This window comes from Stegostoma tigrinum, chromosome 26 (assembly GCF_030684315.1).
Source record: "Stegostoma tigrinum isolate sSteTig4 chromosome 26, sSteTig4.hap1, whole genome shotgun sequence".
Classification (NCBI taxonomy): domain Eukaryota; kingdom Metazoa; phylum Chordata; class Chondrichthyes; order Orectolobiformes; family Stegostomatidae; genus Stegostoma; species Stegostoma tigrinum.
In genome coordinates, this window is record NC_081379.1 from 15,489,347 (window position 1) to 15,504,749 (window position 15,403).

Genomic DNA, 15,403 nt, shown 5'->3' on the forward strand with positions numbered 1-15,403 from the left:
ACGTATTTCTTTCATCCAGTTTTGAGTATAACTTAACAAGCAGTGAACAAGACCCTAACTAATTCTAGTTTGTAAAGCTAAGCCCAACTATAGCATCCTTACCAGTAATCTAAGTGCAATCAACAGTGTTGCAGTTAAGATAACCAGGCAGTGAAAAATTGAACCAGAGCCCCGTCTTTACACATTAATAAATCCTTAACTAAAATATACTTCTTCAAGCCCAATAAGCACCATTCCCACCTGTTTCCATTTACAGAAACATAAGTGAATTCTCAGTTAATGCCCAGTATCTGAATACAATTAAGCACTCAATTAATATACAATTAACATTGAGATTCATCAGTGTCTAGCACATGGGTGAGTAAATGAATGAAAAATGACCACAATATTCAGAGGAAAGTGATATACAATCACAGCTTGATTATTTCTCATGCTGTCTTGGAAATTTCCAATTAAGAAGTCGCAAATAGAATAACTTACTCTAATTATTAAGAGACTTTCTGACTAAAACGTGTTAAATCAGATGCTTAGTTTAAGCAGGTAGATTCACCAGTCTGAGGCCTACCATGAGGAATTGCATGAGGAGAGACTTGACATGTTGGGATTGTCTTTATTTAAGCAGAACAAGCAAGGAGGAGATGTAATGGAGGTTAATTAAGAAGCCTTTTAATACTGAATCTACTTGATCTGATATTTGCTTTTATATGTATTAGTTAAGTCTTTTCATTGAGTAAAGTTGCTTTATTGCATTTAAGATCGAACAATACAGAATGAAATAATACTGAGACACTGAAACATTGAAGATATGTAGCAGAATGTGAACGTCAAATAGTAGCCCTGAAAACTAAAATTAAATATGTGGATGTTGAAATAAGTGACAGTAAGCTGCAAGTAATTGCAAAACTGGAACCTCCTAAGAGTAAAGTCATTTGGAAAGAGGAATAAGTAAAACAGAAGAGGGATAATAAAATGTGAGGCTGGATGAACACAGCAGGCCCAGCAGCATCTCAGGAGCACAAAAGCTGACATTTCGGGCCTAGACCCTTCATCAGAGAGAGGCATATTGGTTTATCAAGTCTTTATTTTCATGCACCACATGAAATCTACTCCATTGTGGATTCTACCCATCTGTTTAATTTCTTGAAAGAAAGGTCTGTGCAGTATTCCCTGGCACCCAATGATTTTGAAATAAAGCTCCAGAGAACTGGCTGCTGCCTCACACCCAACACTTTTCCCCCCTACCTCCCCAGCCACTCAAACAGAACGAAAGTCCAACAGTTGTAATGATCAAGTGAGGAGGGGTGATTGGTTCTTTTTGACCTACTCTTGGCCAGTCACAACAAGTGTAAAAAGCATGTCTTCTTATGTTTCTACTAGTGGCCAAAAATGTAGGTAAGCATTTGATGTTGTCATTTCTTCTCAGGTTTAAAATGTGACAAACTTCCACTAGTGGCCAGAAATGAGAAAGTAAGAACTGTTTTAAAAACTAAGGATGGCAGGATGATTGCTGAATGTTTTGAAAGCAAGTGACCTGACATTCATTGTGAGCACTGCTTACACAGCTGCTGGTCTAGCGGTTATTGAAGTGTAGTTTGCAGACAAACTGTAGCCAAAGGAATGTGTACAAATGGAGTTTTGGATGATACAAGTAGCTGATTGGTCTATGGACCAGTAACTGGTTATCGATGGCAAAGGCAGTCTAACTGCCAACAACTATGTGATTGGTTCGCAGGTAACTGAACAGCTTGGGCCTGTGAGAGAGATAGTGAAAAACCTTTAGAGATCTGTCAGCTCAGGACCTCTCTCTGCTCTCAGCATTAAAAACCACATTAAGACTGAAGAAAGCCAATTTATTTTTTCTCTGGTAGTTGTTGTTGCAAGCTGTGAATTTTAATTAATAGGTCAAGAGACTTTTCAAAAGTGAACCAGCCACACTGTGTCTCTGGAAAACCAGACTAAACATCTGGAAAAAGAAGATCAAGAAGCATTCTCTGCTCAGTGCAAGAATCATATTGGCAACCGTTGTGAGCAAGAACCATTGAACTACCTGCCCAGTTTATCCCTCTATGCATAACCTGTCATTTAAGAACATATAATATAGAACAGCACAGGAACAGGCCTTTGGGCCAACTATGCCTGTGCGACCTCTGATACCATTCTAAACTAATCCTATCTGCCTGAACACAGCCCATATCTCTGTATCCCCTGCCTGTTCACATTTCTTTTTCTTTATCTCTGCTTGTGTGTGTAGGGAAGAGCTTATAAGGGAGTTCAAATTTAATTAATTGTGTTATATATCTATGGTTCATAACTATTTATTTTGAGCTAGAGTCTGAATGCTTGTAATAGAACATAGAACATAGAACAGTACAGCACAGAACAGGCCCTTCAGCCCACGATGTTGTGCCAACCATTGATCCTCATGTATGCACCCTCAAATTTCTGTGACCATATGCATGTCCAGCAGTCTCTTAAATGTCCCCAATGACCTTGCTTCCACAACTGCTGCTGGCAACGCATTCCATGCTCTCACAACTCTCTGTGTAAAGAACCTGCCTCTGACATCCCCTCTATACTTTCCTCCAACCAGCTTAAAACTATGAACCCTCGTGATAGCCTTTTCTGCCCTGGGACTCTGGCTATCAACTCTATCTATGCCCCTCATTATCTTGTATACCTCAATTAGGTCCCCTCTCCTCCTCCTTTTCTCCAATGAAAAGAGTCCGAGCTCAGTCAACCTCTCTTCATAAGATAAGCCCTCCAGTCCAGGCAGCATCCTGGTAAACCTCCTCTGAACCCTCTCCAAAGCATCCACATCTTTCCTATAATAGGGCGACCAGAACTGGACGCAGTATTCCAAGTGCAGTCTAACCAAAGTTTTTTAGAGCTGCAACAAGATCTCATGACTCTTAAACTCAATCCCCCTGTTAATGAAAGCCAAAACACCATATGCTTTCTTAACAACCCTGTCCACTTGGGTGGCCATTTTAAGGGATCTATGTATCTGCACACCAAGATCCCTCTGTTCCTCCACACTGCCAAGAATCCTATCCTTAATCCTGTACTCAGCTTTCAAATTCGACCTTCCAAAATGCATCACCTCGCATTTATCCAGGTTGAACTCCATCTGCCACCTCTCAGCCCATCTCTGCATCCTGTCAATGTCCCGCTGCAGCCTACAACAGCCCTCTATACTGTCAACGACACCTCCAACCTTTGTGTCGTCTGCAAACTTGCTGACCCATTCTCCAATCCCCTCATCCAAGTCATTAATAAAAATTACAAACAGTAGAGGCCCAAGGACAGAGCCCTGTGGAACACCACTCACCACTGACTTCCAGGCAGAATATTTTCCTTCTACTACCACTCGCTGTCTTCTGTTGGCCAGCCAGTTCTGTATCCAGACAGCTAAGTTCCCCTGTATCCCATTCCTCCTGACCTTCTGAATGAGCCTACCATGGGGAACCTTATCAAATGCCTTGCTGAAGTCCATATACACACACCCACAGCTTGACCCTCATCAACTTTTCTAGTCACATCCTCAAAGAACTCGATAAGGTTTGTGAGGCATTACCTGCCCCTCACAAAGCCGTGTTGACTGCATTTAATCAAGCCATGCTCTTCCAGATGGTCATAAATCCTGTCCCTCAGAATCCTTTCTAACACCATGCAGACGACAGACGTGTGACTTACTGGTCTGTAATTGCCGGGGATTTCCCTATTTCCTTTCTTGAAGAGAGGAATTACATTTGCCTCTCTCCAGTCCTCAGGTATGACTCCAGTGGAGAGTGAGAATGCAAAGATCTTCGCAAGTGGCAAAGCAATTGCATTTCTCGTTTCCCAAAGCAGCCAAGGACAAATCTGGTCCGGGCCTGGCGACTTGTCAATCTTAATGTTTGACAAGATTTTCAGCACATCAGCTTCCTCTATCTCTATCCATTCCAGCATGCACACCTGCTCTTCAAAGGTTTCATTCACTACAAAGTTTGTTTCTTTCGTAAAGACAGAAGGAAAAAACTCATTTAGGGCTTCCCCTACCTCCTCAGACTCCACACACAAGTTCCCTATGCTATCCCTGATCGGCCCTACTCTTTCTTCAACCATTCTCTTATTTCTCACATAAGTGTAAAATGCCTTTGTGTTCTCCTTAATCCATTCTGCCTAGCCTTTCTCGTGCCCCTTCCTGGCTCTCCTCAGACCATTTTTGAGCTCTTTCCTCGCCTGCCTGTAATCCTCTAGAGCTGAGATTGACCCTAGCTTCCTCCACCTTATGTAAGCTACCTTCTTCCTTTTGACGAGAAGCTCCACCGCTCTCGTCATCCAAGGTTCCTTTATCTTACCCCTTCTTGCCTGTCTCAGAGGGACATATTTATTCATCACTCGCAACAACTGTTCCTTAAACAGTCTCCACATGTCTATAGTGCCTTTACCATGGAACAATTGCTCCCAGTCCATGCTTCCTAACTCATGTCTAATCGCATCATAGTTTCCTCTTCCCCAATTAAATATCCTCCCATTTTGCCTAATCCTCTCCTTCTCCATAGCTATGTAGAATGTGAGGCAGTTATGGTCACTATCACCAAAATGCTCGCCCACCATAAGATCTGATACCTGCCCCGGCTCGTTTCTGAGCACCAAGTCTAGAATGGCCTCTCCCCTCGTCGGCCTGTCAACGTACTGAGTTAGGAAACCCTCCTGAACACACCTTACAAAAACAGCTCCATTCAAATCTTCTGCTCGAAGGAGGTTCCAATCAATATTGGGAAAGTTAAAGTCACCCATTACAACACCCCTACTACGTCCGCACTTTTCCAAAATCTGCCGACCTATGGTTTCTTCAATCTCTCTGCTGCTATTGGGGGGCCTGTAGTAAACCCCTAACGAGGTGACTACTCCCTTGCTGTTCCTAATTTCCACCCATACTGACTCAGTAGGCAGATCTTCCTCGACAATGGAAGCTTCTGTAGCTGTGATACCCTCTGATTAGTAGTGCTACACCCCCTTCTCTTTTTCCCCCCTCCCTATTCTTTTTAAATGCTCTAAACCCTGGAACATCCAGCTACCATTCCTACCCCTGAGAAACCCATGTCTCTGTTATGGCCACAACATCATAGCACCAGGTACTGATCCATGCTCTAAGTTCATCACTTTTATTCCTGATTCTCCTTGCATTAAAGCAAACACACTTTAACCGATCCCTTGGTTCCTTCCCAGGAAAATCCTTCCCACTAGCTGGTCTACCTCTTGCTACTGCCTCACCTGCATCAACGCTCACCTCTGGTATACAGCTCAGGTTCCCACCCCCCTGCCATACTAGTTTAAACCCTCTCGAACTACTCGAGCAAACCTTCCACCAAGGACATTGGTCCCCTTCCAGTTCAGATGCAACCCGTCCTTCTTGTACAGGTCCCACCTTCCCCAGAAGGCATCCCAATTATCTACATATCTGAAGCCCTCCCTCCTACACCAGCTGCGTAGCCACGTGTTCAGCTGCGCCCGCTCCCTGTTCCTCGCCTCGCTATCTCGTGGCACCGGTAGTAAACTAGAGAACACTACTCTGTTCGTCCTGCTTTGCAGCTTCCATCCTAACTCCCTGAAATCACTTTTGTATATCCTCAATCCTTTTTCTGTCTATATCATTAGTGCCAATATGTAACACGATTTCTGGCTGTTCGCCCTCCCCTTTTAGAACCTTATACACCCTTATACACTTATACACTGTAATAAACAGTGATTTCTGTTAAGTATTGAAACCTGGGTGTAATAAATGGCTTAATTTGAGAGATTTCCATGTTTTAAAAATATAAATTTTGTGATTGTACTGGGAGTAGTAGGGCCTTCCAATGTGCTATCCCAGTGAAGTGTAATTTTGTTTTAGTAGCAATTAGATAGCACGCTTCAATTAAAGTTAGTTAACCAATCAGAAATGAAGACAGAGATAATAGGAACTGCAGTTGCTGGAGAATCCGAGATAACAAAGTGTGGAGCTGGATGAACACAGCAGGCCCAGCAGCATCTTAGGAGCACAAAAACTGACGTTTCGTGCCTAGACCCTTCATCAGAAATGGGGGAGGGGAAGAGGGTGCTGAAATAAATAGGGTCAGAGGGGGAGGCGGATCGAACGTCTTCAGGTTAGGCATCCCTAGAAGAAGCTTTGCAGTCTTAGGAGCTTGGCCTGGTGTGTTTATCCAGCTCTACACTTTGTTATTTCGGATTCTCCAGCATCTGCAGTTCCTACTATCTCTGATACAATTTTAACCTCACTGCGAAAGGTCCAGGCCCGAAATGTCAGCTTTTGTGCTCCTAAGATGCTGCTTGGCCAGAAATGAAGACAAGCCAGTTCCAAGGTTTTCTTGAGTGAAAGAAAGTGGAATTTTGTCACATTTTAAACCTGAGAAGAAGTGACAACATCAAATGCCTACATACAATTCAGGTAGTAAGTTGAAAAGAAGAGGGGTGGAGTATGTCAACAAAGACCGAAAGATGCAAGAAGATGCAATCTGGAGTTTTTAGAACACTTCCGCCATGAAATTAAATCCTGAATCCCAACAGCTTGGTTGTAGTCCTGCTTCTTCAAGAGTAAAGAAGTTTCTAAAAACCTTGATTTCTCTATGAACGTTGTTTTTTCCAAGTTTCCTTTTCAATGGCATTGCTTTCTGAGATTGGGTGAGAGAGGGTGAAAGAAGAGCTTTCAGAATTCTTGCTGTTATCAGTCTGTGTTGCTTTCTCTCGCCTTGGTTTCTCAAAACAGCTGTAATGTGGGTCAGACCTACTGTATTAGGCTTCATTCAGATATTTCCAATCTACTTCCATTGACTTCACCAAGTTGAACACTCTGCAGGTAACTTTTCATCTCCAGTATGCAAATTGGGCAAGTCTGAGTCTGAGTAAAACAAGAGCTGCAACGTTCTTGACCTTTCACTGGGTTTCAGTGTCCTTTGATTAAAGCGGTAATTCTGATGCAGCCATTTTTATATATTCCACATGAGGGCTTGGGCTTGTTAACAGATCACAAAGCTATTTTTGGTTGGTGGTGTCCTTGTAAGACTCTTGGATATTAAAGTCGAGTGATGAGAATTGAATAATGGCAGTCTATTTTAATTCAGCGCGTAAGCGTATTTGATTTCCTCAGTTTGCATGGACCTTCTTCAGTTCCAATATCATTGATTCAACAACACAATGAAAGATAACTTGACTTGGCTTGAACTTGTTCAAGATATTCCACTTTTCAATGTTCTGCCTGATCCTTTAAAACTTATTTCTAATTTTGACAGCATGCAAATCGTCACATGGAATGTTGGCACTGCTGTTCCACCTGATGATGTTTCTTCACTTTTGGGCCTGAATTCCGTTGATGCAAGAATTGACATGTACGTCATTGGGTAAGTGAAGGCTTTTCTTTGATTCAGGATTTGTGAATATCACAGTTGTTGACGGCATGAGTGATGTTAGTGGTAATAAATGGAATATCTTTGTATTGAAATATACTAACTCAATGCAAATTTGGTATTGATGAGAAGACCTTTGTGGCTTAAGGGTTGTCTTTGGATCCAGTGCATCTCGTGGTGTCATACCTCAGTCCCAGGTTTGATTCTCAGTTTGTGTTGAGATATTTAATGTCAGCTGTCCAATGTTATAGTTATCCTCAGTAGCTATCAACAAGAAGGAGAAATGTTTACCTGGGTTCCTGTTTGTTATGCTGTGCTCCAGTTGGAAAAGGGCAATGCAGGGACAGAGTGGTCTTGTAATGTCACTGAGCTTGTAGTAATCCAGAGGTGTAGGCTCCTGATCCGGCAACATGGGTTCAAATCCCACCATTGCAGCTAGTGAAATTTAAATTCAGTAACTGAAGTCTTGAATTGAAGGCCATCCCAGTGATAGTGACGATGAAAATATCGCTGATTGTTGTTAAAATGTGGAAGCAGAGAAAGGGGAGGGATTGAGTGTGATGAAATTGGTGTTAAGGCTGTTGCGGGCAGTTGAAAGGTGCAGGGGTGTCCCAGGTGAGTGAGAGGCTGCGTAGAGGTTGTGCAGGGTTAGTAGTGTGAGAACCTGGGAGGTTGGGGTGAAAGGAATGGGAGCAAGTGAGGGAAGATGTTATTGACAACAGCGAGAGAGGCATGAGCCTTGGGTGGGAGGTGGGCGCAGGAGCAGAGAGAGAGGGAGTATGAGATATTAGAGAGAAGATGGTAGCGCTTACCCTGGTGGAGTGGAGAAGGTCACTAACCTTCCTGCAGCACAGCTGGCCATTTCTTCACGCTGACCCAGGCAGCATTCTCTGGCCAGGCTGCCAGGGTCTGGGGGTGTGTCCTCCTCTTCCAGTCATCTGCACCACCCTCTTGATCAGAGTTTCCAGGTCCCTGATGGAGAATTGCAGTGCCATTTTCCCTTCTCTGAAATCTTCACAGTCCATCCTGAGCAGGGCAGCTTCGTAAAGCTGCTTTTTAAATATGGTGCAGGCCCCAGGGATGCCAGTCTTTTCAAGGTTATACAGGAAATGGTGAGTTGTTCTGGGAATGGTAAGTGGTGGGTTGAGTCTCGCATCAGGTGAGAGGGGTGTTGTAGGGCCAGGATAATTAGTTAATGAAGAGAGTTTGCTAAGACGCAGTGAGAGATATTGTTAGGGCTCATGGTAAGGAAACCTCTCATGAAACTCAATGAAAATGACATTTGGTCACAAAAGATTCAGCCCTTTGTTTCCTGCACTCTGATCTCCTGTATATGAAGCCCAGGATTTTGTCTCAACCTGACCCACTATATTAAACAATTTGTCTCCACATCACCCTAGTGCCTCTGCTACTGCAGCCCTCATTAGAATTGAATCCTTTACTTCAATATTGACTTTCCTGGTTCTTCATGCCAGAATGTATTACTTCACATGTCACTGCATTAAATTTCAGCTGCTAATGATGAACTGCTTGATTTTAAAAGCCTTCAAATTATAAAAGAAAAAAAAGACTGAGCAAGATTATGGTTCCACAGATTTAAGGTCCTGTGAATTTAGTGATAAGTCTCAATATCTTGGCTATTTATCTAATTTGACATTTGAGGATCCTCATTGCACACACTGTAAGCTTTTATTTATGTAACAGCAGTTATTGCTCTTCAATACATTTGACTTGCAACCTTTATCTTTTGAAATAACACAATGAAAATGCAGGAAGAAACAAAAACCTGTGGATTGACGCATTTAGGGAGAAATTGTATCCATTCCTGGATTGGTGTATGATGTAGTTTACAAGCATTGTCATAGCAACAAGTTGTATTTTAATAGTACCCATTAGACTGCTACAATTAATAACTTTTACTCATTTAGGATGTGCAGTGGAGCCTGATCAAGGGGGTCCCCTCTCGCTCAAGTTCCTACTGGGATAATGTGCTGCTATCTGATCCGCACACAAATATTTTTTACAGCCCAGGGACCAGAGCCCAGGATGGTTCCATTTCCCTCACAGGCTCGGGGACGCTGAGATTAGCTGAAATTCTCCAGTTGAGATCCGTTAGCTCAGCACCAACTAGAAGCTGAATCCTTGATTCCCCTGCTCTAAAATGGAAGGTTCCTCTTCTGATCTGCACTAATTCAATTTTATGGCAAGTGGAACACTCTGCTATGAGTGTGAATGAACCTGTCTTCAAAATAAATGAAATTGTTTAGTCAGCTAGGGAGTCAGCAAGAGGCAGGAGTGATCAGGAATGCAATGTATTTGTTCCGGCAGAAAGAAAGACACAAAGAGAGGGAGATTGAATGTGTCCCAACATTTCGTTCATCAGCTTTGTTAATGAGGCGGAGATGGAAAAATACCAGAAACAGTCAGCAACGCCTGCATTAATTATTAATCTCGGTTCATTGCAGTTGCTGTGTAAGGAAGCAGGAAGACAGGGACATATAGATACATATGAACATAGGAAAAAAGAGCAGGAAAAGGGTGCTTGTGCCTGCTCTGCCATTCAACTAGATCATGGCTGATTTTCTGCCTCAACTCCATTTCCCTACACTATCCTGTATCCCTTAGCATCCTTATTATCTAGACAATTTTAGATTTTGCTTTGAATGTACTCTGACTGAGCCCCAATCTGTGGTAGAGAATTCCAAAGATTCACCGTGCACTGAGTGAAGAAATCCCTGCTCATCTCAACTCTAAATGGTCTACTTCTTACTCTGTCCGAGGGTTCTCAATCCCTCAGCCAGGTGGTATTGCCACTGGGAGAGTCTAATATTGTTTTAAGTCTTTTGGACAGACCACAGCTGACAATATCAGACTTTGGATGCCATAAGATCTGATCCTGGCAAAACTGAGAAGGCTGTTGGTGATGAGGGAAACAAAGAGCTGTCACAACGAGAAATGAAACCTTTTTGAATCCGGAGAGACCATATTGCAGTAGAGGACGGCATATTACTGTGGGGAGCAAGAGCGATTGCCCTGAGTGAAGGTTGCCAACAAATACGGGCTGAACTCCATCAGGGTCATTCAGGGATATGAAGGTGTTGTTAAGATGTTAACAACACCAGATGTTATGTCTGGTGGCCAGGATTGGATGCCAACATAGCTGCATTGTGAGGCTGTGCCCAGAGTGCCAGCTAGGACAAAAATTACTGCCAGCAACTCCCCTACCCTTTTGGGAATGGCTGGGTATCCCTGGACTCACTTACACATCAACTATGCAGGTCCTTTCATGGGCTCAATGTTCTTATGGTAGGTATAGTAGGTACCCACAAAAATGATTGGACATGCATAGAATTCATTTGTCAAACATGGGACTGAAAATAGAAAAACTTTGCGCATCTTTTGCAATATACAGATTCCTAGAAGTATTGGTTACAATGACAGTCTATCTTTTACCAGCAGGGAATTTGAGTATCTCCCAAATTTGAATGGGATTTGATATCTAAAGACAGCTTCATACCATCCATTGACCAATGGTCTGGCAGAAAGAGCAGTCCAAACTTTGAAGGCAGGCTTGAAAAAGCAGCCTGCAGCTTTGCTAAATACCAAATTGTCCCGGTTCCTATTTGATTATGGGACCACCCCTCATGCGCCTCCAGGGACAGCTCCAACAGAGCTGCTAATGAGGAGAAGACTCCGCACCAAGTTAAATCTGATCTTTTTGGACCTAGAGGGAAGGGTGAAGCGGCGTCAGGAACACCAGTGCCAGGCACAAGACTCTGCCAAGTGAGAGAAACAACTTACTTCTGGGGATGATGTTTGGCTTAGGAACCATGGGAATGGTCCTGTTTGGTAAGAGGCTTTGTCACCACAAGGTCAGGTCCAGTGACATATAAAGTTTGGGTAAGAGTGACAGTCCTGAATAAGCATGTGAACCATATGGAAGCCATAAACTTACAAACAATGCATGAGCAGAATGTACCTAGCTCCTTGGTATAGTCGAAAAGACTGTGAGAACATGTACGCTGTCCCTCTCTGTCAAGCGTTGAAGAGACCTCTGAATCTGAGAAGGACATGGAAGATCTTGCTGCATCGATGCCTTTGCTGCTGGAAGAAGAGACTGAATTTCTCCTGAGGTGCTCCAGGTGTAAGAGGCGAGCTAAAATGCCCCAGGAGGCACTACAATACAAAGGACTGGCCCATATCCTCACAGTTAGATGTGGAGGGATGTAGTGACTGTTACAAGGTCAGCCAGGTGGATCTCACAGAAGAAGTGTGAAGCTGGATGAACAGAGCAGACCAAACAGCATCTCAGGAGCACATAAGCTGACTTTTTGGGCCTAGACCCTTCATCAGAAAAGGGGAATGGGGAGATGGTTCTGAAATAAATAGGGAGAGAGGGGGACCTGGACCGAAAATGGGTGGAGGAGAAGATAGGTGGAGAGGAGAGTATCAGTGGCGAGGTGGGGGGGGATAGGTCAGTCCAGGGAGGACGGACAGGTCAAGGGGCGGGATGAGGTTAGTAGGTAGGAAATGGAGGTGTGGCTTGAGGTGGGAGCAGGGGACAGGTGAGAGGAAGAACAGGTTAGGGAGGCGGGGATGGGCTGGGCTGGTTTTGGGATGCAGTGGGGGGAGGGGAGATTTTGAAGCTGGTGAAATCCACATTGATACCATTAGTCTGCAGGGTTCCCAAGCGGAATATGAGTTGCTGTTCCTGCAACCTACGGGTGGCATCATTATGGCACTGCAGGAGGCCCAGGATGGACATGTCATTCCAAGGAATGGGAGGGAGAGTTAAAATGGTTTGCGACTGGGAGGTGCAGTTGTTTAGTGCGAACAATTTGTCATCGTTTTGCAGACGTTTTGTCATCCTGCTAGGTAACTTCATCAGTGCGCCTTCGATGAAGCTTCTACAACCACATCCACAACCCGAGCTACAAATCTTCTCAAAAACATTTCACTAACGGATCATTTGCCTTCCTGATTGCTTGTTACACCCACTTGTTATCTTTCAATGACTTGAGAACAAGGACACCCAGGTTCTTTAATACTACCCAGTCTCTCACCATTAAGAAACTTTCTCGGTTTCTGTTTTTCCTTCTAAAGTAGATGATTTCAGATTTTTCCATATTATGTTTCATCTACCATGTTCTCGGTCACTCCCTTAATCTGTTTAAAACCTCTTGAAGCCTCTTTGAATCTTCTTCACAACTCACAATCCCATCTAGTTTTGTGTCATCAGCAACCTTGGAAATATTTTACTTCAGCACTATGTTCAAATCATTGATATAGATTATGATCAGCTGGTTCCCAAATACCAATCCTTGTGGTATCTTGCTATAGTCGCAACATGAATTAGAGATTTCTCAAAAACCTTTTCTCAATACTTTAGGGATTTTTTTACTGTACTGAATAGCAGCGGTGGTTTTCTGATGTGTGTTGAAGGAGTAGTGCTGATTCCAGCCTGTGTACTGGAATAAAATAAACTCCTAATTTCTGAAGAAGGATCTCGACCCAAAATGTCAACTTTCCTGCTCTGCATCTGCTTTGATGCTGCTTGGCCTGCTGTGTTCATCCAGCTGTACACCGTGTTATCTGAAATTCACTCGCATCAGCAGTTCCTACTATCTCCTATTGTATAAGATGCTTCTAATATACTTTGATGCAGAATGCTTTATGCACTGCGTGGTTAAAATAGGGACAAGGAGCTGATCAACACACAAGATCAATGCAATTAATTTCCTTCCTGATGTGAACCTTGTGTGGTTAAAACTTGCCTACCTGAGAAAGTCCTTTGTACTGTGCACTGAAAATTACTAACATCCAGTGGAAGATGAAGGATTCTTACTGTTGCTTCACTGTAATGCAATGGCTAATTAAAACTCACTGATATGTATCAAAATGTACCAGCATTCTAACTGAATCATATAAACTCACAACAAATCCAATGGAGCAGAATTTGACCTTATATGATAGCATAATTTGGGTAACTTCAAATCGACAGCCCAGATTGCTTTTTGTCTCCCCTTTATTCATTCCGGGGATGAGGGCATCGCTGGCTGGGCCAGTGCTTATTGCCCATCCCTAATTGCCCAGAGGGCAGTTATGAGTCAACCACATTGCTGTTGCTGTGGTGTCACGTGTGGGCCTGATTAGGTAAGGATGGCAGTTTCCTTCCCTAAAGGACATTAGTGAACCAAATGGCAATGAATTCATGGTTATCATTAGACTCTTAATTTCAGATATTTATTGATTTCAAAGTCGACCATCTGCTGTGGTGGGATTTGAACCCAGGTTCCTCAGAATATTTCCTGGGTCTCTGAATTAGCAGCCCAGCAATAATGCCACTAGGCCAATGCCTTTCCTTGATGCATATAAGTGATGCATTCCTTCGAATGGACTTGATTGGGAATTAAATCTGAGCCAGTTTATTATCATTGTAAATTGCTGTTATCCTTTCACACAAAGCCAAATATTTCTCAGTGAATTCTCATCTTGAGTGCTTCTTCCTTGTCTCATTGGCAGTGTTCACCTTTTTCACTTATCAGTTATCCCCCAGTCACTGACCTGAGGCTCTGTATCTCTGGTAACACGCTCCTTCCATCTTGCGATTTGTGATGTGATCTTTATGTAATAGGGAAACAAGCTATTCAGCTCATCTGGAGCATCTGGTGTTTCTGATCCAAACAAGCCTCCTTTCATCCAGTTGTTTAACCCAATCCCTATGCCCTTGTTTTATCCATGACATTTTTATCTGCCTTTCCCTTAAATGGATATTTTGTTCCTCCTATTCTCTGGCTCTGTGAATTGGTGTTTGACAAGATTTTTATGCAGTACTTTTCATTTTCATAGAATCCTTACAGTGTGGAAACAGGCCCTTCAGCCCAAAAAGTCCACGCCAACCATTGGAGCATCCCTCTCAGAACCATTCCCCTACAACCCACCTAATCTACACATCCCTGGGCACTATGGGCAATTTAGCATGGCTAATCCACCTAGCCTGCACACCTTTGGACTGTGAGAGGAAACCAGAGCACCTGGAGGAAATCCACACAGACCATGGGGAGAATGTGCAAACTCCACACAGTCAGTTGCCTGATGGTGGAATTGAACCCAGGTCCCTAGTGCTGGGAGGCAGCAGTGCTAACCACTGAGCCACCGTGCTGCTGTCCAAAATTCAAAGCAGCCATTTGTTCACCTCTTCCTGCTGGAGTTACATATGAAAAAAGTGATCTTTGAGTTAAAAACCAAGCTTCTTGGAACAAAAGAGGAAAGGTTTTCCATATGCGTTTTCTACAAAAGCATTGGCCCTTTAAGATACAGATCACTGGTGTGTGCTGCTTGCATTCGGGTTTCTTGACTCTGCACTTTCAAATGAATTTTAAATAAAGTGGTCGCAGGTTTATTGTAGTAGCTTAAATGCCCAGAAACTGCTATAAGCATTCTAAAGAAGGATTGCTGACACAGTCAAGACTTTATTTTCCCTAGCCTTGGCAACAGTAGTATCCAAGAATATAAAAGCCCGAGCACAACATTGGAAAAAGATTTTTAAATAATTTATTAATGTTGCTAAAAACACAAATCAATCTTATAACGACAGGCAAAATAATTATGTAATTTGTGGCTTGATTGTGTTGTCTGGACAAACCACACTTGGCTTGACCGGAGGCTAAGATAGTCTTTAAAGGTGCTTCAGATTGTTTAGAAAACTGTGATGTAGTGTATCTATTTTGTTCCAGGCCCTTTCGCCACATCCACCTGAATAGCTCACTGATAACTTTAGTTATTTTCTTCTGCTGTCGTTGACATAGCTAAATGCATCAGATTTTCTTCCATGACTGACATTCAACAAAACGCAACTTCTTATCTCCCAGAGGAATCTCTTTCAGAGCCTAGACACTGCAGTGTTCCATTGACTGCTTGACCCTGTGATGCCGTCATGATGTAGCCATTTAGATGGGGACGTCCATCACTGTCACAAAACTATATTATTTTGTGCTGGTGTGCAGGCCAAACTG

General features: G+C 43.1%; 1 protein-coding gene across 5 annotated transcripts in view; it reads left to right on the forward strand.

Annotated features, from left to right (window-relative positions):
* inpp5jb (inositol polyphosphate-5-phosphatase Jb) overlaps positions 1-15,403 on the forward strand; it is a 98,594-nt gene that overhangs the window by 19,993 nt on the left and 63,198 nt on the right. For all 5 annotated transcript variants that reach the window (XM_048556518.1, XM_048556522.1, XM_048556523.1 and 2 more), the window contains exon 3: positions 7,275-7,382. In XM_048556518.1, coding sequence (XP_048412475.1) covers positions 7,275-7,382 — 108 coding nt within the window. The remainder of the gene's footprint in view (positions 1-7,274; positions 7,383-15,403) is intronic.